The sequence below is a fragment of the Panulirus ornatus genome, chromosome 16 (genome assembly GCF_036320965.1).
Source record: "Panulirus ornatus isolate Po-2019 chromosome 16, ASM3632096v1, whole genome shotgun sequence".
Lineage (NCBI taxonomy): Eukaryota > Metazoa > Arthropoda > Malacostraca > Decapoda > Palinuridae > Panulirus > Panulirus ornatus.
Window position 1 is genome coordinate 39,703,451 of NC_092239.1, and position 23,230 is coordinate 39,726,680.

General features: G+C 43.6%; 1 protein-coding gene across 1 annotated transcript; it reads right to left on the reverse strand.

The window, feature by feature from the left end:
* Positions 1-1,053: 1,053 nt before the first annotated feature.
* Positions 1,054-20,651, reverse strand: LOC139754261 (hemocyte protein-glutamine gamma-glutamyltransferase-like). Its single transcript, XM_071671612.1, has 15 exons — positions 20,522-20,651; positions 13,817-14,012; positions 12,479-12,614; positions 11,348-11,511; positions 10,577-10,768; positions 9,886-10,021; positions 8,942-9,168; positions 8,464-8,647; positions 7,884-7,993; positions 6,866-7,007; positions 6,066-6,231; positions 5,636-5,816; positions 4,311-4,447; positions 3,760-3,997; positions 1,054-2,915 (listed from the first exon to the last, which is right to left on the reverse strand). Exons 2-15 carry the CDS (start codon positions 14,009-14,011, stop codon positions 2,637-2,639), a joined length of 2,487 nt encoding a protein of 828 aa, XP_071527713.1. The 5' UTR covers position 14,012; positions 20,522-20,651; the 3' UTR covers positions 1,054-2,636.
* Between the last annotated feature and the right edge of the window lie 2,579 nt (positions 20,652-23,230).

The window sequence follows — 23,230 nt, forward strand, 5'->3', positions numbered from 1 at the left end:
AAGGAACCAGACTATCTATTTCTCAGAACGTATTTGAATCGTGAGTTATAGGTGTAGCAACTTTCTTCTCTTCATTATTTTCAAAAGGGCTTCAAAAGTTCTCAGTGGATTCTGAATAACCTTACGGCAATTCTACCAGACCAAACGCTAAAGATGAAATTAAAAGAAAATGCAAGGGAGTCAGAGAACATCTCTACAGGGGGAGAGTAACAGTTTGTCTTAATGGAGACTATAGAAAGAACCAGAGTTACCATGTTCAAATTAATTTTTGTGGTATTACTGAGCCCAATGCGTCTGTAACTTTAGAAAAGCTGAATCCAATTCATACAACAAGAGACCTGGATCAGCTCCCAAGCAACCTGGAAGATCAACTTCTTTGGTGAGAATATCTCTATTGACTTCAAGAATGTAATACGCCGCAAATATATATGTTCTATGTATATGTTTGCTGAGACTGCAAGGGCAACTGTGTGCTTGATCATTGCCATTACAAAAACGCTATCAATCAATCTATCTATCTATCTGTCTGTCTGTCTATCTATCTACAGACCAGTCTGTAGTTCAGCGCCTCCTGTCGGTCTCATTTCTTATAGAGCAGTATGATGTTTCATTTCTTTAGCACTTGGCACTCTACCTCTCCCGGGGACATCTTGGACAACATCTCCAGTTGGCTACAGTTGTAAACTGTATTTGCATACACATTCAGCACATAAGAAGTTCCACCAAGATCATGAACCTTGTTTAGTGTTCTGTTTATGTCTTTCTAGTGTGTTTGGTTGTGTTTGTGTGTGTGTGTGTGTGTGTGTGGACTGAATTCTATCTTTCTGTCTTATGTACTGCATGAGTTTTTATGTAAATGTTTTCAGGAGGAAATAGTTCTCTTGTATCTTCATTATTCATTACAAATGTGTACACCTGTTTCTTAACTAGTGCGTTCTTGTGGCGGTAAGTTGCGGTCTATAGCTGGCTGGTTTCCCATATACATATTGGTATGTTCATTTCGCTGCATATACATATGTACTTCGAACATATGGAAAAAAACAAGACACGAGAGATACTGCAGATTTTTATTTGCTCACCAGCCACAATCTATCATTTCAAGATATCGTTCAGCTTTCATTTTTCTAATATTACAAGTAAGCAAGTACACCTCAGGCTGAGCGTCGCAATTTCTTTTCCAATGTCCACAACCACATGGTGATAAACCTTGCGACTCACAACCCTAATTGGTCTAAGCTAAAGTTGGGCATACTAGAGATACGTGAGCTCCACAGGGAGACTTAAAATACATACAAACATTATCATTAAACTCTTCCAAAGGTTTTCAGGTAAGTTTTCTCTTTTTTCTTCAGATACAATACAGAGAAAACATCCCCATATAGATATATATACCTCCAGGTTTTCAGCATCTACATGTTATCCTCTGAGTTTACAAGGCTTATGCTCTAGGATATGGATGAAGGCTGTGGAGAAAAGCTGTGCAGGGAGGCTGTGGAGGTAAGCTGTGCAGGGAGGCTCTGCCGAAGGCTCTGCAGGAGGGCTGTGCAGGAGGGCTGTGCAGGAAGGCTCTGCATCAAGGCTGTGCAGGAGAGCTGTGCAGGACTGTGCAGGAAGGCTCTGCAGGAAGGCTGAGCAGGAGGGCTCTGCAGGAAGGCTCCGCAGGGAGGTTGTGCAGGAGGGCTGTGCAGCGAGGCTGTGCAGGGGGGTTGTGCAGGAGGGCTGTGCAGCGAGGCTGTGCAGGGGGGTTGTGCAGGAGGGCTCTACAGGGAAGGCTCTGCAGGAAGGCTCTGCAGGAAGGCTCTGCAGCAAGGCTCTGCAGGAAGGCTGTCACTGAAAGACAGCTAAACAGAGAGTCTGCCGTTGTCCAGTAATTTCCGTACAGTCGACGCATCGTCGAGATTTTCGTAAACTTAATTGTTGTTTCACGATAACAGTATTGTAAGGGGTGATCCCTACTCTGTTATTTGACGACAATAGTAATGTAAGGGGTGATCCCTACTCTGTTGTTTGACGATAACAGTATTGTAATGGGTTATCCCTACTCTGTTGTTTGACGACAATAGTATTGTAAAGGGTGATCCCTACTCTGTTGTTTAACGATTACGGTATTGTAGTGGGTTATCCCTACTCTGTTGTTTGATGATAACAGTAAAGGATCATCCCTACTCTGTTGTACCTTTCAAAGAAAGATCTTGTGGTAATTACTATATGACTTACTGAAACTCCCCGAAGATTTAATAATGTTTAAGAATCTTACTATATCAAAGAAATGAATAAGAAACGAATGGAACAGAATCTGTGTTTGAAGGGGTATGTGTTCCCGGCGATGCCATTTGCCGCACACTGTTTGTTGAAGACAATATCTCTTGTCGTGACTTTACTTACATGCACCATATATGTATATGCCATTACAATTTTCCGAAATTCTATTCTATGCTTTAATTCTAAGCCTTTATCATTAAAAATCTTATACTCCGTGAAATTTCCTCAAAAACCATATGTCTTACGACAAGATCTCTCTAGTTTTCATACCTTCCCCAGCAGAGTTTGGCCAATTCTACGCTTTCGCTCGTAAAATCCTATGAGTTCTACAAATATTTTCCATGAATGTGTCATTCATGGACGTCTGCAGTAATCTACTCGCAGACGGTGAGTTTGCGTGAACCCGTGACGTCCCGAAGCTGACGGGATACGAAGGACGCTACGAGGCGGTGGTCGCCGGCCTTACGTGGCACGAATGTTTGGCTGTAGGTGAAGGTCTCCCTCGGCCTTACTTCCCGGTTCACCTGCGTCGTTCTGGGTCCGTAGCTGCCGCTCACCTCAATACTGAGGAAACAGTCGTTGAGCGCGACATCTAGAGGGTTGCTGAACATAAAGTTTGCTGTGCACTCCTGCCCGACCTGACACTCCGGCACCTGAAGACGAAAGGTAAGATGATGTTGGGCTCTGATACTTAGAGAAAATATGTTTCTAAGAAAAAAAATAAGCATCTACAGGAAATTTACTGTGAGAACTTTGAGGCACAGAAAACCCCTGATATGTATATAAATATGTAATAAACAATAACTAAACCAAAGTTCAAGGGTAACTATAGATGCAAAAAAATATTATTGTTCAACACCTACGTCAATGTCAAGTTGTGTATTGTCATACAACTGGTTATACCTGCCCCATGACCAGTGCTATAGTACCTGTTATACCTGTCTCACGACGAATGCAAGTGGTTATACCAGTCCCATCACAAGTGCAATAGAACTGGTTATATCTGTCCCATGGCAAATGCTGTAGAACTGGTCATGACTGTCCCGTGACGAGCGCTCTACAACTGGTTATACCTGTCCTGTGACCATGTCGTACCAATCAAACAGTCATATATGCTACACAGTTCACCATACTGACCAAACAGCCATTTGGCTACACAGTTTTCTTTTACACTCTCAGAAACCTCGCTTCACTGCTCATTCATCTTCAGTTTGTTGAGGGGGAATAACAAACATGACTCACTTTGGACCATGTCCAAGAAGATTTCTCAAGTTTCGAGCCTTTTTCTCAAGCAAAAGCTATTGTTCGTATACCTTCTCTAGTAAAAGTTATCAAAATATACTCTGGCTCGACCATAATTACCAAGTTTTACGTGAAGGAAGGTGTTCGAGCGTCATACTATATCCTAATCATATATCAAGATCTATAATGTCAGCTAAAGACCTCTAGTCTCATGGATCTTTTAACAAATTCATTAACGATCGTCTGAGATATTACCTCGATGGTTATCCTTGGCTTCTCAAACTGGAAGTCGAACTCATCGATGTAAGACTGTTTATTCTCCTTAACGTGACCGGTGGCGGTGATCTTGATGAAGGCCATGTCCACCAGACGTTCCTGGTACTCAGAGGCGTCCAGCCTGAGGGTGAGGGAGTCTGTCTGTCCGGCCGGCACGGTGAACTGACCCGTCATCCTCTTCAGGTGAGTGCCATACACCCCGGTGTAAAAGGCACTCCTGCGGGAGAACATAGCATTGCACAGTGGTTGGGTAGTTCCATACTGAGGTTAGGGAAGTTGAAAGCGCTTTCGGCTTAAGTAGGAAATGAGTTAAACGCCAAGAAAAATGGTCTTATATTAGAATACACAATAAACAGGGAGAAAACTATATACAGAAATGATCGTTCAAGCTAACGACTCACACGAAGACATAAACAACAAAGGCGAAAGAGATAAACAGGAAGAAAATGAGATATACAGAGAAGTGAATCAGATTGTCATTTACACATGCACTTCAATCTCTGTAAGGTGGAACCATTCACTGGCCTCACCTGGTGGAGATGTTGGCCTGCACGGTTCGTGTCTCGCTGCTCCTGTTGTGAACCTGAAGGGTGACACTCATGGCCTGCCCTGCCGTCACCTGCTGCGGCTCCAACAGCTGGAACTCCACGTCATAGCTCCCTTGCTCCTGCAGGATGAGAGAGTGGTGGGAAGACTGTAGGTGGGTCGTCAAAACCAGAAGGGAAAGATGGGAACGCTGCAGGATCGACAGCTGGGTTATAGTGATGGGAAGAGAGGGATGGGAGGCAGCGGTTGGTTGATGGTGATGGGAAGGGAGATATGGGAGGCATGCATGATGCGAGGTAGTGGTTAGGTAATGTTGATGGGAAGAGACAAATAAGAGGGATGCAAAGTAGTGGTTGGGTGATGGTAATGGGAAGGGAGAGATGGGAGGGAAGAGTGGTAGTGGTTGGGTGATGATGATGGGCTGGGAGAGATGGGAGGGATGCGAGGTAGTGAATGAGTGATGATGATGGGACGGGAGAGATAGGAGGACTGGTGACATCTTCAACATCTTTCCCGTATATCCTATTAGAATGCTCAACTCTCTTAATTTTTCCTTCCCCGCCATCTCAGCTGTATTATTGGTCCCGCACTCGCATATGACATATATATATTTCTTTTAACATTGTCTGCTAGTGTACAGGTAAGGGCCACCATGGGTCTTTGGGGATGCTGGCTTGTTTGTCCGGAAAACATCTGCGCAGTGCCCTAGCCATCAACTGTGGTGAGTTTGTAACATTTCTACGGGAGATAACTTATATAATTTTCACTCTTTTCATTGTTTCATTGTTGTTAAAGTGTATTCTATACGTTCCAAAGTTTATTTTGCAAATATTTAAACTAATCATTTTTCGTATCCCTCAGCCACACTGAGAAAGACAGAGAGCCTGTGGTCGCACCGAATATATCAAACAAATGACAAGATTGGCAAACAACGATCAAAGGCACAGAGGCACGCATTGCCAAGACCCGAGAAGCTATACCATGCGATCATTATGCTTTCTTCACCTGCGTGAGTATATCATTGTACATGGCACAGACTCAGGAAGATGGGTTGTTGGGGAGGAAGGAATAAATCATCCAAGGCTGAATATTGGAAGAGAATAAGTACCAAAAATAGCGGCTTTTCATCAGCTGGAGAACAGGCTTTATATCGATCTGATGGGAAGAGAGGAGGAATGGTTGAATCGTACGTAATTGTTCTAGATGCTTTTGGTTGATAAATATAGAGATTTATTAGGCAATTTCTCACACTTCCTTTGCATTGCTTCAGTTTTCCCTCCATGACCCTGGTCACGTGCCTGAAACTCACCTGGTAGTCATAGTAGACGTCCTCCTTCCTCATGCCCCTGCTTGCGTTGAAGACAGTCAGTGTCTCAGGGTTAGATCGCTCAAGGTCGCGGAATGTCTTGGTGACATCTTCGCGGTCACCCTCTCCATCGTCATCATATTGTCCGACAGCCTTCGTTACCACTGAGCGACACACCTGTAACCTGTTGAAGGTGAGGCAGGTTAGCGACAGGTCAGCATGCTATTCTGAGTGTGGAGGCAGAGTTAAAAGTCTCAAGATAAGTTATGAGGGGTGTTGTAGGTGATGACGCGATGCTTAAAGGCGTAGGGTGAGGAAAAGTGCATAAGCTGTGATAGGCTGGGTAAGGAGGAACCAGTTTCTCTGTAAAAAGCAATAGAGATCTCACGGGACACAACATTAGTGAGGCTGGGACATATCACCAGGTACTTACCTGTGCTGTGCGTAAGGAGTGTAGCCCCACTCTGAGTCGTCGTCCTCATAGAAGTACCTAACGAAGGAGTTGAGAGTAGAGAACAAGGTGACGGTGTCCTGAGAGAATCCGACGTCCCCCTTCCTCACCGCCACAACCGAGGATGGACCGCATCCGTTCGAGAACCCTTGAAAACCAGAGAGACCGCATTGTGTTGTGTATTTACAAAGAACTACAATGATAACATAGGTTTTGTAGCTCGGAGCCATATCTAGGGATGCTGTCCATATTCTGTTCAGTCAAACTGCATCAGCATCCAGCAGATACCAGTGAAAATGACGGACTCTTACGGTTTTTGATTTGCTACAAGTCTTTAGTGTGTTGCAGACTATATCTCAGTACTATTGCAATTCTGGAGGTATCCCAAGTCATTTACATTTGAAAAGGACTCATTACTGCTGATACCTGTGCAATTATGCTGTTAGCATAGCTTTGAAAATACAGATAAAGATATCTTTGAAAATTTGGTCCAAGAATTATATGAAGTACATAAATGGTGCTTTACTTGCACTATTACCACAAATCCTCAAAAACTCATGTGAGAGGCCAACAAGTTTTACTAGTTTAAAAACTGCAAATTATATATCTTTCCCCAAGTATCATAAGTATTAGATAAATCAAATGTGTCGTCTATGAGGTGCTGTTCTAGCTATCACCACTCTCCTGTAAGAGTCATGAGGAACTTAATGATTTCTCCCGCCTTAAAAGAACAAAAGAAATTAATCCGTGATGAAGACAGAGCAGGAGAGGCCGGTACTGACTCTTGCGCAAGGCACGGGCGGGGTCAGTACACTGCCAGCCGGAGTAACCAGAGGGCAGGTCAGGTCGTGCCATCCACACGTCACACCAGGTATGGAAGGCCCACACGACATCACGCTGGTCACGCCCAGGTCCCCGCTCGATCTGCAAAAACCAGAGGTGCTGTTAAAGAAGGCAGAGGGCTGTGAGACTGTGTTTTGCACTGTTGTCCACATCAAACCCCGCGGTCATTTGAGCATCATTTTATAAGCTTCAGTGTGCGGATTGATGACGTTCCTTTTACGGTGGTAAGATATATTTTCATTACAGGACGACGTCGGTTAATATGGTTCTTTTACAGAGTTTTACGATGGCTACCGTGTTCTCCATAGTTGTAATCAGCGACACCTTTCAATTCATCTGTTGCTCTAACACTTTTCAACCAGTCAACCATTAACGCTGATCCTCCTCTATATAGTACCCAGTACCAAGAAGGAAGCCATTGCGCTTCCCAACATTTGTAATCTGCTAAGGAGAGGCACAGTCATTACCTTTCTCAGTCTACCAGGTATAATGATTACCCCATTCCCTCCCGACAGCCTATATAGATATTACCACTAGCTTCCACGGGGTGGTATTTCACAACCTCGGCTACCTCAGGGGTATAACTTATCTCAGTGGTAATGACAACCTATTGGCTTTTTCAGAGGTGGTGTTTTCGTGTCCAGGTGTCAAGGGAATACACATATATTCTCATCACATCTCCACAAGGCTCATGAACACATTCACAGGATTAATGGTCGTGTGGAGACCGGCTACTTGAGGATTGGCTGTTATGATGCCTCCTTCTTCCCTCTTCATATAACCTTTCTTCCTTTAAGAGTCAGGTCTACAAACACCTGCGGGGCCATGATTAATATCCACTTCCTTTCCCTTCAACTCTTTCCTTTCACCCGAAATGGCCTCGACTGGCGCATGTCATTTGCCCGTGTCATGATCGTTACTATCAAAATATAAATGGCGTAAACAAAGGCTCCTTACCAGATCACCGAAGCGGTCGACGTAGCGGTCGACCGCCAGGGTGTGGTGTGTGTCGTGAGCAGAGGTGAGGGCGGTGGTGGGACGAGCGGGCAGACCCAGGGCACGGCACACTGTGGACAATAGTAATGAGCGAGAATGGTTAGCAGGATGGCATCTGACTGACCTACACAAAACTCATTTCATTTGCCTACTTGGAAAATATAAAGCGAAACGCAGGCACTACAACACCATTTTCATTAATAGTTATAAAGGGCAGTATGTAAGATTTAACGTTAAAATCAGTAACCTAAAATTCAATTACTTCTATTCATTAGAAACAAATGGAAAATATGTACCTAGGTAAAGAATGCAAAAGCTTCTGAATTAGAAAGAGGAAAATACATACGTACCAAGGTAAGAATTGTACAAGAGGAACATTAAAGACTTTCTCCGTTTTTCTGGCTGTAATGTCCTATTGCAAATCCTCGTATACTGTCAGAACTCCCAAGATCATAACCTTAACATCTATAGTAACCCCGGGATCATCCTAACCCCATTGCTATAGCCGATCTTTCAAATTTCTCATCTTCTGGTGACTTACTTGAGGTCATAAGGGCAGCCATGACCCAGCAGTGGCCATACTTAACAGGTGAAGCGCCCCGCCATAGGAACTCTTGAAGGACACTGACGGAGCCGGTCCACAGGTGAGGATTTTGTCCACCTCGGTATTCGTTCTCATAACGCGGCAGAAGGATACCCTCCTCACCCGGGTCTGATGCCTGAATCTGGTGTGGAAGACCAAGAGTATAAAAGTTGTCTATTCCGGCACTGGTAGACACGTCAATAGATTTCCTATTTCTGATCATACTACCATCTGAGACGAAGGGGCATCCTAGATCTGACGATGATGGGCAACTTATACCATCTATGGCCCTTCACCTATTCTTGACAAGGAAGGATATCAGGTCATTAGGTTGTGAGAAAACACGTTATCTTTGGCTTACTAGAGAGGAAAGGTCACGAAAATCGTCCTCATTGACTTAACTTGTAGCAAAACATTTCGCATGTCGTTCACTCACCATATAGCTCATTGCTCTGGCCACCTTGACGGGGTTCCCCCTCTCAGTGTGAGGCAGGCCAGACATGTCCAGCAGGAGGCAGGCTACTGGCAGGACGCACTCGTCAAACTGGCCGTAAACCCAGGGGCGGCCATGGATGTAGCTTGACCCTCCAGTGTAGACCTTCCCGTTCTCATTGGTCACGTACTCGGCCCGCTGTGCCTCGTTCTCCATGTACACCACGTCCTCTGACGAGGTGAGGAAGACAATAAGACGAGTGAATAAGGGAGAGTTGGAGCTACTGATGAGAGAGAGGTTTGGGGTAAATGATGAGGATGAAAGAGTTGGGGTTTATGGTGAAGGAGAAAGTTGGGGTTAATGATGAGGGATGCGGTTAGGGTTAATAATGAAGGAGAGTTGGGGTTAATCATGAAGGAGAGGGTTGGGGTTAATGATGATAGAGGGGAATGAAGCTAATTATGAGGGAGGTCAATGATGAGGGAGGGGGTTGAGGATAGTAGATGAGGGAGTCATGGAACTAATGAGCAAGGGAGAAAGAGAGTCAGGTTAGCAAGTAGAGGGCTAGTAAATACGGGAAAGATTCAGATTGAGAATTTCAATGGTTCATCCTCGCGAAAAAAAGTGACTACCCACTATGTTGTGATGGGCTTACGGTACAGCAACACCAGTTACTCACAAATGGTATCGGGGAGGGAACTTAGGATCATTACTCGAGGAGAGGGTGGCTGAGGGAGGGAGCGAAACAAACAGAAATCAAAAAATGACTCGGAGGATGAAGAAATTTTACTCGTGTGAAATAAGAGTAGTTTGGATATCTGCTTCAAGAAGACTAAGTCATCCATTTGAATTATTTTCTAATAGACACAGACCAGACACATGGCTGAATACTACAGCCTTCCTTGCATGGTTGGTAACATCCCTGACACTGAAGGGTGAGTACCCACCTCTGAAGAAGGGGTTGAAGATGACGAAGATATCCTCGGGGGCGCGGTACTGGGTCCTCTTGTTGGGGAGGTTCTTGGTGGCCGTTTCAACCACACAACGCCACACTCCCACGGGGCACGTGGCCGGGATGTACACCTGGAGCAATGACTGGGAGTCACATCAGGGGAAGCTAAGTAACCTGCTGAGCTAAGGGCCCATCACACCTGGTCAGGGAAAGTCAAGTAACCTACCGACCGCTGGGCCTGGTCAGGGAAACTCAAGTTTACGTTAGGGTAAGTAGAAAAAAAAGGGTCAAGGTAAATTAAAGATTGTCAGATCAGGTCATGAAAGGGAAAGTTTCTGTCAAATGGAATCAAGAAAGGTCAGGTCAGACCAAGTCATGTAACAGGATGTTCTATCGAGCTGAGGCATATCAGGTTAGGTCAAGAGTGAGTCAACTCAGACACTTTACATCAAGTTTGCTCAGATCGAATTGAAGTGGACGATCAAGTTCTTATGTTACTAAAGTTTTAATCGTCTCTTAAGTTTAAGAAATACCATCACACTGAGTCAAATGTTGTCAAATCAGTTCAGGATCAGGAGACATACAATGGTAGGGAAAATCTGAAACGTTCGAGTTGTGTCAAGTTAAATCCCTTCTACTGCCGTAACCCACTGCTCCCTACTTCCCACTTGGTCTCCACGTATCACCTGCAGCGTGAGGGTGTTGGCCTCCTGCGCCTGGATGCGGACGTCCCACTTCTGTGGGGCGCGCGTGAACTCCTTGTGGATGGTGAGAGGCAAGACCACCCGCGTCCTCTTAGGCACTGTTGGGTTGGGTCCGAAGTAGAAGTTCAGGTAGAGATGGTCCCGTGTGCCGTCATACTGCCTGTCCTTAGTTACCTGCAGGGATACGACCAGTTACGCACATGATAGTCTCCGGGTAGGAAAAGGTAGAATATGATATAATGATAGATAATGTAACATGTATTGATAGTGCTTCTTCTGGCAAACATACACAGGAAAGCTTAGCAATCAAATGATCATGAAATATCTTCAAATTATAGTCATTTGAATGCTTAACTGCAGCACTTGATGGCATCTGAATAATATGTCAACCCTAGAATCAAATTCAGCACGAAGATTACTCTCTGTATTGGGCATCAGAAGCTATGCTATTTGCCCGAGGAAAATAAAACTTGCAGGACCACCATAGCAAGGTTGGTCATAAGGACGGGATATCATGACATCCGTAGTGGTTCTAGCAGCCATATTATCTGGCAGTGTCAACAATACTAAGGTTCATCCTGTAGTAATCACAGTGACCTGGTTCCCAGCCCATAACTCTTTCAAAGGCTCCCAGCCTCACCCTCCAGCAGTCCCACACACCTTCAGTGTATACCTTTTGGGGTCCCGCCAGTCACAATGCCCCAGCACTTCCACAAGCCTCTCATTCCACCGTGTAACAGGTGTGATACTCACCAGTGACAGGTGGAAAGAATGGCCCCTGCGAAAGACGGGTGTGGGTCTCTCGGTGTCGTGCACCAGGTCGTACTTCGTCGTCTTGTGGTCTCTTGCGTTCTCGGCGGGCCGAAAGTCGACATCCTGTATACGTAGGATGTCAGCAGGTGCCCCAGACTTTTGAGCTGTGGGAGGATATGTGGCATCAGGTAAAAACTGCCAGGTAGACCAGACACAAACAACCAGGTATATAGTCTCCCAGGTAGACCAGACACACACGACCAGGTATATAGTCCCTCAGATTTTAGAGAAAGGGGCGAGTATTCAGTCTGTAGGGATGAGACGGCCAGGGAAGTGAGTCAGTTATTGTTCACCGATGATACAGCACTGGTGGCTAATTCGAGTGAGAAACAGCAGAAGTTGGTAACTGAGTTTGGAAGAGTGTGTTACGGGAGAAAGTTGAGAGCAAACGTGAAATAAAAACAAGGTTATTAGGTTCAGCAAAGTTGAAGGACAGGGTTAGTTAGGGAGTGAGTTCGAATGGAGAAAAATTGGAGGAAGTGAAGTGTTACAGATGTCTGGGAATGGAATGAAGCGAATGGAACTTTGGAAGTGGAAGTGAGTCATAGGGTGGGGGAGGGGGTGAAGTTTCTGGGATCGATGAAGAATGTATGGAAAGAAAAAACATTATCTGGGTGGGAAAAAATGATGTTTGAAGGAATGGTAGTTCTAACAATATCAAATGTTATGAAGAATACTATCAAGTGTATTGTCTTATCAGGGAGATACAAGGTCACATTTGATAAGAGAACAATGGTCATAATGTAGTGGCAAGTCTCAGAAGGGTAGAGAGGGGATGGTCTTAATGTAGTGGCCAGGTCCAGTAGGGTATAGAAGGGATGGTCATAATGTAGTGGCCAAGCCCAGTAGGTGTCATTTCCCTTCCTTTCCCAGTTATCATGGACTACACAGTGTTGCTGAGGACATGTTTCCAGTGGTATACATGATGTAGCAGGTCAAGCTAGCTTTCATAACTCGAAGATAGAGAAGTTAAACAGAGGTTGTTACTTTCATCTCTTGCCGTCTCTACATCCACTTAGCTATAGTCAAATGGAAGGTCAGGTCTCATACAACATGACTGGTCATACTAACTGATGGAAGCGTAGTTCTGAGCTGGGTCAGCTGGCGTCTCGTTGTAGCGCCGTTGCATCATGTTATGGCACACTCGCGTGGCCATACGCCGGGCGAAGCGCTCCTGAAGGACTTGCTTATCATCATATTCGTGCTCCTGCAAGCAGGTATATGGGCATTAATGCCTTGGGTTAGGGTCACGAACACATGTGTGGGGATGAGTGGGGCTGCTTCCCTGTGCTTGTGGCATCTGTCGAGGTGAGAGAAGGTAGTGTCTTGTGCTTGACGACAGGAGTTGGAACCAGTGTTGATAGCAGTGAGGGTAGGTGGTACTGAGGATGGGTAGCAATGAAGGTGTGTGGTAGTGAGGGTGGGTAGCATTTTGAGTGGGTGGCAGTGAGAATGGATGGAACTTACAACGTAAGGCAAAGGGAGAGTGGACTGAGGGTTTACGGCACTGAGAGTGGAGGGTATTAAGTGTAACAATGAGTGGATTGCACTATAGGTGCTTGGCTCTGATGGTAAATGTTATGTGGGATGTGTGGTCCTTAGGGAAGATGGTACCAACGTGAGTGGCACTATGGTATTTCGGATTGAGGGTGGATGGTACCTATGGTGAGTAGCTCTATGGTGTCTAGGATTGAGGGTGGGAGGTGATAAAGGTATATGTTATTAGTTTTTAGGTATTTAGGTTTTAAGTATGTCACTGGCAGGGTCATCGTGACCGTGAACATCAAGTTATATCTACCATCGAGATCTTGAACATCCTGCTGGTGTTCAAAATCATTCTGAAATCATACAAAGTCTCGCTGTTTATGTAACTCTTTAAAAGGGTTGAATACAGAGGGTGTGTGATCCCTAAGGGTGAGTGGTGTTAAGGGAAGGTCAAAGTAAAGGTGGATGGTAATGAGGGTGTATATGGACCTCAGGATGGTTGATAGTGAGGGTGGATGGTACTGAGAGTGGATGGTACTGAGAGTGGATGGTACTAAGGGTGTATGGCTGTGAGGGTAGGTGGTACTTGGGTTGGATAACACTGAAACTAGATGGTACTGAGGGTAGCTGGCGCTGAAGATGGGTAGTACTGAGAATGAATGGTATCAAAGGTGGATTGTACTAAAAATGTATAGCCCTGAGGCTGGATGACTTTGGGGTTGGATGGTACTGAATGTGGATGGTACTAAGGGTGTATGGCTCGGAAGGTGGGTGGTATGAGGATGGATAGTACTCAGAGAGGATGGTATTATGGGTACATGGTATGAAGTTGGATGGGACTACGGATGGATGGTACTGAGAGTAGATGGTAATAAAGGTGTATGACCCTAAGAGTGGACGGTGTTAAAAGTGACCGGTACTTACATTTTGGGGCGGGTAAGAGGGCCGTGGGCAGGAAAAAGGCGGCACGGGAGGAGGCATCTGCTGAAGCTGCTGCTGCTGCTGCTGCTGCTGAGGCTGCCGCTGCTGCTGCTGATGCTGCTGCTGCTGCTGCTGAGGCTGCTGCTGCTGCTGCTGCTGCTGATGCTCATGGCTGGTCTTATTGCTGAATGCGTCCATCCTAGTGAGAGATGAAAAGATCTCTGTTAGTTACTTCTGTATCCTGAAGAGAGACGATACAACGTATCAGTTACTACCGTATTCTGGAGAAAGACAAAAGGATCTGTGTCATTTGCTATTAGACCCTGGGAGAGACGTTAGGATCAGTGTCATTTGCTACTGTATCCTTGAGACAGACAATAGGATCTGTCAGTTGCTGCTGTATCGTAGAGACAGAGAGTAGGATTTAAGTCAGTTGATATTATACCCAACAGAAAGATGAGGGAATCTGTGTGCTTTGCTACTAAATCCTGGAAACCCAACAGAAAGATGAGAGAATCTGTGTGCTTTGCTACTAAATCCTGGAAAGAGACGATAGGGTCTGTGTTAGTTAGGACTGAATCCGGGAGAGAGACGATAGGGTCTGTCTCGGTTGCTTTATCCTTGAGAAAGACGATACGATGTGTTATTTGCTACTGTATTCTGCCAGGATAGAGACGAAAGGATCTGTGTCCATTGCTACATGACCCTAGAACGACATTACAGGATCCGAATCACTTGTTACTGTATCCTAGAGAGAGTTGATAGAACTGTGGTAGATGCTACAGTAATCTGCAGATAGACGATAGGATCCTATCAGTTGCAACAGCATCTTTAAGAGTGTATCTTCGAGAGAGACGATAAGATATATGTCCTTTGCTACTTAAACTGGACAAAGGCGGTAGCATCAATGTCAGTGGCTACTGCATCCTTGGCAGAGACGATAACATCTGTGTGACTTGTCAATGTATCGTGGAGAGAGACGATAGTATCTGCGTCAGTTGTTCCTGTGCCCAGGAAAGAGACGATTATCTGTGTCAGAGTCTTCTGTAAACTGGAGAGAGACGATAGTAACTACTTCAAGTCTTACTGTATCCTAGAGATATACTATAGTATCTGTGCCAGTTGCTACTGTACCCTTGAGGGAGAAGGTTTTCTCTGTGTCACTTACAGTTGTATCCAAAAGAGAGACGATAAGGTCTTGGTCATTCGTTACTGTCACCTAGAAAAAGACGACAAGATCATTGCCAGATGCTTCCCTATCCTAAGGAGCGATGATAGGATCTGTCACTTGCTACTGTATCTTGGAGAGAGGCAATAGCATCTGCGTTAGTTGCTTTTGTGTCCTTGAGATAGACGATAGGAGCTGTGTCCTGGAGAGGGACGATAATATCTGCCAGTTGCTACTGCATCCCAAAGAGAGACCGCAGGACCCGCGTCAGTTTTCTTTTTTCTCTTTTTTCTTCCTTTTTCACGTTGGAGGCTCCAATCACGGACAAAAGTCTACATCAAGGCTAGGCCTTAACTGAAATATGGAGAGGATTATGAAAGGGAAAATGAAGAGACAAGGGAACGTATTTACGCATTTTGGAGGAAGTGAAAAACCTACGTTTAGAATGTGGTAGTTCATAGTCATTGGGAAAGACATGAGCAGGTAGTGAGTTCCGAAGCTTCGACGTGTTGGGAGAGCATAAGTTATCGAAACAGCCCACCCTTGAGTTGCCAACGGCCACACAGTAATCATGAGACGCAGCAGCTTGCCGAGTACTGCGTGGTCTAGCTAGTGTTGGGGGCACACAAACAGCCAGCTCTCGGGAACAAAAACCAAAGTAATCCCTATAGAAGAGGAAAAGTAAACTGATACTACGGCGCTGAGCAAGCGGGTCAAGTTTAGAAGTTAGCCTGGGCGAGTTTATAAGTCGGACCACTTTTGGCTTAACTCTGTCAAGTAAGGATACAGATGCGAGAGCAGTACTTAATACAAGGAAGGATCAGTCTTTTGTATAAACAGGGCAATTGTTCTCTTTAAAAGAAATTTCGACTTCTAAACAGGATTCCCAGTTTCTTAGAGGCAGATTTGGCTATTTCCATAATGTAGGGTGTCCAAGAAAGAGTGAATGTTACAATACTATCAAATATGTTAATTGAGTTAAGAGGTGGAATTACAGAACCGTCAAAGGAGAGAGGAAAGTTGTGAGGAATTTTCGGGAAAGTGATGTGTAGAAATTAGGTCTGGGAGGCACTAAACTTAACCAGATTTCATCTACCCCACTGAGACATCCTGTCCAAATCTGAGTTCATTGAGGAAGTTGTGTCAAGACCAGATAGCGATCGAGTGAGAGAAGGAACATAATTGAGGGATGTAGGGTAATTGAGGGATGTAGGGGAGTGCAGTATTGAGTCGTGGAAGAGACACCTCTTTTGATGGAGAAATGGAGTGAGGCTGATCCATCAACAAACATGGAGACAGATCGGCTTGAGAGGACGCTAGATATGAGGGAGCAAAGAGAGGGAGGGAAGTCAAAAGAGGGGAGCAGATAGATGAGACTCCGATGCCATACCCTGTCAAAAGCTTTAGATATCTCAAGGGTAACTACGTAGGATTCCCCAAAATGTTTCATAGATGATGACCAAACATTAGTAAGACAGGAAAGAAAAACACCACTGGATCTCACCTTACGGAAGCTATACTAGTGATCAGGAGGAAGACTGTGTGATTGAAGATGTCTAAGGAATGTGAGTTGAGGAGGGATTAAAAGATTTTGGAACTCGTAGACGTCAAAGCAACAGGACAATCGTAAAAGAGGGTAGAACGGTCACCCTTCCTAGGACGGAATGTACCAACACATGCTCCAAGGAAGAAGGAAAAGTTTTCGTTTTTAAACCAAAATGGAACAGAGGAGCAAGCACAGGTGCATGTTCAGAGGCACACTTTTAGAACACGGGGATGGATGCCATCAGAACCTTATAAGTCTTGCTCGAGTCCAGAAAGAGAAGCCCTTTTCGGAAAAGCATTAAGAGGAAGGACGTAGGATAAGAAAGAGGAGCATTAGGGGGTGAAGGAATGTTAGAGTCATCTAAGGTGGAGTTTGAGAAGAAACGGGAATTAAAGTTGCATTGTCTTCGGGAGAGACAGCTAATAGCACCGTCAGAACGGAAAAGTGAAGGAAAGGTAGAGCGACAGAAGTTACTGGTCATGCCCTCAGCTGGATAACGAGAAGTTATCGCACTTCCTTTAAATAAAGGAACGCTGGAAGAAGAGATTGTCTTGGAGGAAGAAGGGATAAATGCTCCCGCTCCCGCAAAAATAACAAAAACAATAACCGGAGATTCTTAGCACCCCATGATGCCGGGACTATGTTCCATAGATTTGTTGGACTCTGTCATGATCATATTCAAAAACGTTTGTGCTGCGGGTATGTGGCAAGAGAACTTATGTGATGAAAACAAGTGAGGTTCAGGTAAGTGTATGGCGCTTAGAAAGGAGAAGATGGGAGGACTAGCGCTGTAGTCATGTTTTGATGAGACAGAAAGTAAGACCAGCAATCCGAACATGAGGAGTGCAAGATGACTCCGGGCACCACTTTAACGATCCTCAGTCAATACGGTAGTTCCACCCAGGGTGGTTAATGCGGCTACTGCACCCCACAGGGACAATAGAATCAGCGTCTGCTGCTATTGTATCCTGGAGAGAGACGTAAGATCTGTCACTTGGTTCTGTATCCTTGAGAAAGATGATAGAATCTGTGTCATTTGGTGTCGTATCTTGGTGCGAGACGATAGGATCTATGTCAGTCACTACTTTATCGAGAGAGACGATAGGATTTGTGTCAGTTGCTACTCTGTCCTGGAAAGTGATGATAGGATCTGTGTCATTTACATAAAATGCTGACTGGTGCAGGTAGGAGGGATGGACAGGTGTTTGTAGAGCTGACTGGTGCAGGTAGGAGGGATGGGACAGGTGTTTGTAGAGCTGACTAGTACAGGTAGGAGGGATGGACAGGTGTTTGTAGAGTTGACTAGTACAGGTAAGAGGGATGGACAGGTGTTTGTGGAGCTGACTGTTGCAGGTAGAAAGGATGGACAGGTGTTTGTAGAGTTGACTGGTACAGGTAAGAGGGATGGACAGGTGTTTATGGAGCTGACTGTTGCAGGTAGGAAGGAGACAGATGTTTGCAGATCTGGCTTATGCAGGTAGGAGGGCTACTTGAAGAGGAAAAGACACAAGGAGGAAGAGCTTGACTGTTCCAGGGAAGATGGAGTCTTCCCTAAAGCCATGTAGGCTTTGTATATCCAGTTAGTGACAAATGGTCATCCTCGGGAACAAAAGTTTAACGTCATCAATAGATATCCAGACGCCATACGTAATGGAACACTAACAATACAGGTGATATAGATTCCACAGTGATCATCTTCCATTCTCTCGCGAAGATTATACAGGAGTCCAAGACGCATAATGGATCTTGTATGTTTCGCCTGGGAAGTGACAGATTTCATCTGTTGACGAGCGGATGTTCATCTATCATTATTATTATTATTATTATTATTATTATTATTATTATTATTATTATCATTATTATTATCATTATTATTACTCTTATTATTATCATTATTATTATCCTTATTATAGCTTTTTAAGCCATATTCTTGCGGCCATTAAATAATCCATCTTGTTTCCTTACGTCTTTATCGGTTGTAGTCCATAACAACTTAATTTCCATGGGAAACTTTCTTCTGGATTATATTAGTGACATTATATGATGTACGTAATATGAGACAACGGTTGGAGGAGATCTCGATGCGCGATCTATGTGGTAGATCCTGACACAGGCCCAGTGATTTTACTTTCGGAAATCTACAGTATTTCCTGATGCAGTCATTTCTTCCTATCAAGGGATCTCAAGGACAGGAAATTCTTATTTCCCGACGTACAACATTCTAACCAACAACTGCTCGTTGTCACTGCAGCTCACGATGACTGGATGGCTTAATCTTGATTTACCATTTGTGTCAAAAGTCCTTTTACTGTACTTGTCTCTTGGTGTACCAATAGTTAATATTCTCTCTATATATATATAAACCCACACGCGTCGAGTTTAATATTCTCTTCATGTATAAACCCACAAGCGTAAGGTTTAATATTCTTTCTGTATACGAACCCAGACACGTAAGATTTATCATATTTTCTTTATAAACCCATGCCGTTAAGTTTAGTATTTTCGCTACATATGAATCCATACGCGTAAGGTTTAATATCCTCTATACATATAAAGCCAGACGCATGTTTGATTTATTCTCTATACATAAACCCACACGGGTAAGGATTACTATTCTCTTGAATATACGAGGGTAGCAGCGTAATTATTATGTGCAAACATCAGTTATCGGCGAGGTCGTCAAAAAGATGAGCAGTTATCATGGTGGGTTCCCGGCTCCCTAATGTTATGGAAATAGGGATCAAAATGGTCTCCAGCAACAGTATCACAGAAATAGATATCAAAATGGTCTCCAACAACAGTATCATAGAAATAGATATCAAAATGGTCTCCAGCAACAGTATCATAGAAATAGAGATCAAAATGGTCTCCAGCAACAGTATCATGACAACAGACGAACCGTTGCTTCAAATTAAGAACATAACCGTGCGATCTTACATGAGTGTGTGGCGGTAGCATCTCCCTAGAGCTTTTCAACGAAGCATTATCATAAGTTTTAGAATGTTACGTTGTCATAATGAAAATCTAGTCTAAATGCAAGTTCATATACTGAATGAACAATATAATGTGATCAAAAGATTAATGATAAACAGTCCTAATGATCCCACAAAACGTGCAATTGACGACGGCTTGCTCGAGCGTCCTGGAAAATTGAAGGCATCCGATGATACTATAGCAAGACATACACATAATACCATAAGGAAGATGCTATAGCGAGACACATACACATAATACCATAAGAAAGATACTATAGAGACACATACACATGATACCATCAGGAAAATGCTATAGCGACACACACACACACACACACACACACACACACACACACACACACAAAATACCAAAAGGAAGATGCTATAGAGACATACACATAATACCATATGGAAGATGCTACAGCGAGACACACACACACACACACACACACACACACACGCACATAATACTATACCATAAGGAAGCTGTAGAACTTATATCAAGCTTGGCACAAACTTATAAAGTAAGTTTGCAGAATGCATCAAAATTTTCATCTCAACTGAACATATCTTTAGAAACCGATGTCTTGATAACCTGATCAGTTCACCTGACTGAACGAACGTTTAATAGTCTCTGTACTTGCATAGTATTTTTCTTCCTTAGTCTCCAGCCTTATCTAGTTGCTGGAAATGGTGAATCGTCTGATATGGATGATAATTCGTTTACAGAATGGGGGAAAAAAAAATTCCTTTATGTGTGCACTGATTTCCTGTCTTAGCAGCCTAGAATGTACGAGTGATTATTGTGCATATCTGAAATGTTCTCTTTCTCCCTATCTTTATCACATCCTTTAACAAAATTTCTTTCCTTAGTTACAACCCCTGTGTCAGGTCAGTAACATTATCTATATATCCAATCCAAAAACTTAGATTCTACAATTAGTGAGTTGGCCTCAACAGTTTGGCTACTCAGCTGTTCGCTTGGTTTGTCAACACTGGTTCGAGCAACTAACACTCACCTGATGGCTGGAAGGGACGAGGAGGACGGGGTGTGGGCGTTGGTGGTGAAGGCCTGTGGCAACGTGGGCGGTTTGGTCCAGGTCCAGCTGGGTTTATATACGAAATGTTCCAGCCAGTGAGTCAGGGATCACTTACACTGGCAGAGGTACACTTCAGGCTGACATGCCACTCCAAACTACTAAAGTTACTCCGAATCTTTCGTCTGTATTCATTGATAATTTTGGGTCCATTTTCGATGAAATAGTTCATCTTCATTAAGATAAATATCAAATGTAGATAAATACTCCACCGTCATCAGTTATATAATGAATTTATAAACTACGAGCACAAGTAATGAGATATAGTTTCGCTAAGTATCCTACCCAGTAAACCAGTTCTGTGAAGAGAAGTTGCTTGACCCGGATCTAGTTACGTGTCAGCCACGCGATATGACGCTAAAGCACACATATAAAAACACTCATATATTTTCCTACATATATACAAACACACATAATATATATATATATATATATATATATATATATATTTTTTTTCTTTTCTTTCAAACTGTTCGCCATTTCCCGCATTAGCGAGGTAGCGTTAAGAACAGAGGACTGGGCCTTTGAGGGAATACCCTCACCTGGCCCAATTCTCTGTTCCTTCTTTTGGAAAATTAAAAAAAAAAACGAGAGGGGAGGATTTCCAGCCCCCCGCTCCCTCCCCTTTTAGTCGCCTTTTACGACACGCAGGGAATACGTGGGAAGTATTCTTTGTCCCCTATCCCCATGGATGATATATATCATTTATAAAAGTTCCTTGTCTTAACCACATAATAACATTTCATGATAAGCACGGTAACAGACCTGAACAACACCATGACACACTTGTGCTCCAAAAGGCTTCTTAATTCAGCCACTCCTTTATATATATATATATATATATATATATATATATATATATATATATATATATATATATATATATATATATATATATATATATATACACTATCTTCTAAATCTACCTCATTCTCGTACCTCCCTGACGATGTGATTATACACGCAAGTGCACTTGGGACCTATCGTGTTTCACTTTCCTCGTGGTTATCAACAAGTACTAAACAACGCGTTTCACTTTGACCTACTGCAACATGAATACCACATGACTCTCACTTTTCTGCAAGCTCGCCTGGTCTTTTCCCCCTGCGTTACTGCTTACCCTACATCGTTCGTTAATCGAGGCTCACAAACTGAAGTGAAATTCCTAAAGAGAAACCTCGATGAATATGTGCTTCACAGATCCATCCTGCCGCAACGGTTGTTGTTCATGTCTGGTCGGCCGTTTGATGGATTTCAAAGTATCATTTTGAAGAAACATACCGAACTAACGAAGATTGAGGTGGAGGAGGCCTTTCGCATTTCAAGAGAGAAGAAACGTGCCTTTCGAATGGCTATACCTACACAGTGGAAGAACCGTATGTTGGACTATTGCTATGACCAGGCAAAGAAGTGAACAAAATAATCTTCAAATGAAATGGAATCTGAAGTTAGGCCACTGTACTGGAAAAGTAATGGGACTAAGAGAACAAACCCTTCCTTTGTGGTGAACATTTCTAATAAACAACTACACAAGGATACTTCATGTGCCGAGGTTATGGAATGTTTTATTTGATCAAAGAAGTTAACTGAGTTGATACTGCAAGACCGTGATCAGGTGTGGAAGAAAAGAATGTATATGTATCATCTTTTACTCTTTTCTTTCATAGCTTTATGCCTTTGATAATGTGCTGTGTATCTGTTTGCTGTGGATCAGTTGAAATTTCGCTGTGCACCTATTTGCTGTGGAACTGTGATTATGTGCTGTGCACCATTTCGTTCTGGACACGATGATGATTTGTGCAACTGTTGCTTTAGAACCCTTGGTAATGTACTGTGGAACCGTTGATAAGCATGCCTTGTGCACCTGTTACTTGCCAAAAAGTGTAGGTGCTGTGCATTGTTTGCTGAGGAATAGTTCATCATTTGATGTGTATCTGTTTGCTGTGGAACAATTGATGATATGTTGTTCATCTGTTTGCTGGAAACAGTTGCTACTGTGCTGTGCAATCTTTTTGCTGTGGAATTGTTGATAACATGCTGTATACCTGTTTGCTGTGGAACAGTAGATGATGTGCTTGATTGTGGAAGTCGAAAATGTGCAGTGCACCCGTTTGATGTAAAACAGTTGATAACGTGCCCTGCTCTTGTTTATTGTGGAACAGTTGATAGTGTGCTGTGCACATTTTTCCCGTGGAACAGTTGATAATGTACTCTGCAACTGTTTTCTGATCGTAGGGGTTCAGTTGGTAGGTTGAATATCCCGGAATTTTGATCAAATTGTTGTTTGAGATGTCACGAGTGTTTATCAGACCGTCTAGGTTTTCTATCACGTTTGTTTGCATTTATGAGGTAAAAGCATCTGTTTGTCCAGAGTTGCACGCTGCGTTGAATCATACTTATTGCTGAGGTATGATGAATGAAAATCATCTCTGCTTTTATTCTCACGTCGACTTTCCACTGATCTGTAGACAAGGGCTATGCCATTGGAAGAGGATAAGCAGTAAAATTTTGATCTGTTATTGTACAATTGAGTGTTTGTGTATCGTCTCGTCAAACTGGATTCTATGTAGGTGAAGGGAATTTGAATACACTTGAGACTCCCTAAGCCTGATATCTTTCCACAGAGCACAT

Coding starts and splice junctions, on each gene's coding strand:
- LOC139754261 (XM_071671612.1), bottom strand. CDS start 14,011: ATGGACGCATTCAGCAATAAGACCAGCCATGAGCATCAGCAGCAGCAG. Junction 10,769..11,347: donor ATTCTTTCCACCTGTCACTG/GTGAGTATCACA, acceptor GTATCCCTGCAG/GTAACTAAGGACAGGCAGTA. Junction 7,994..8,463: donor GGCTGCCCTTATGACCTCAA/GTAAGTCACCAG, acceptor TATTGTCCACAG/TGTGCCGTGCCCTGGGTCTG.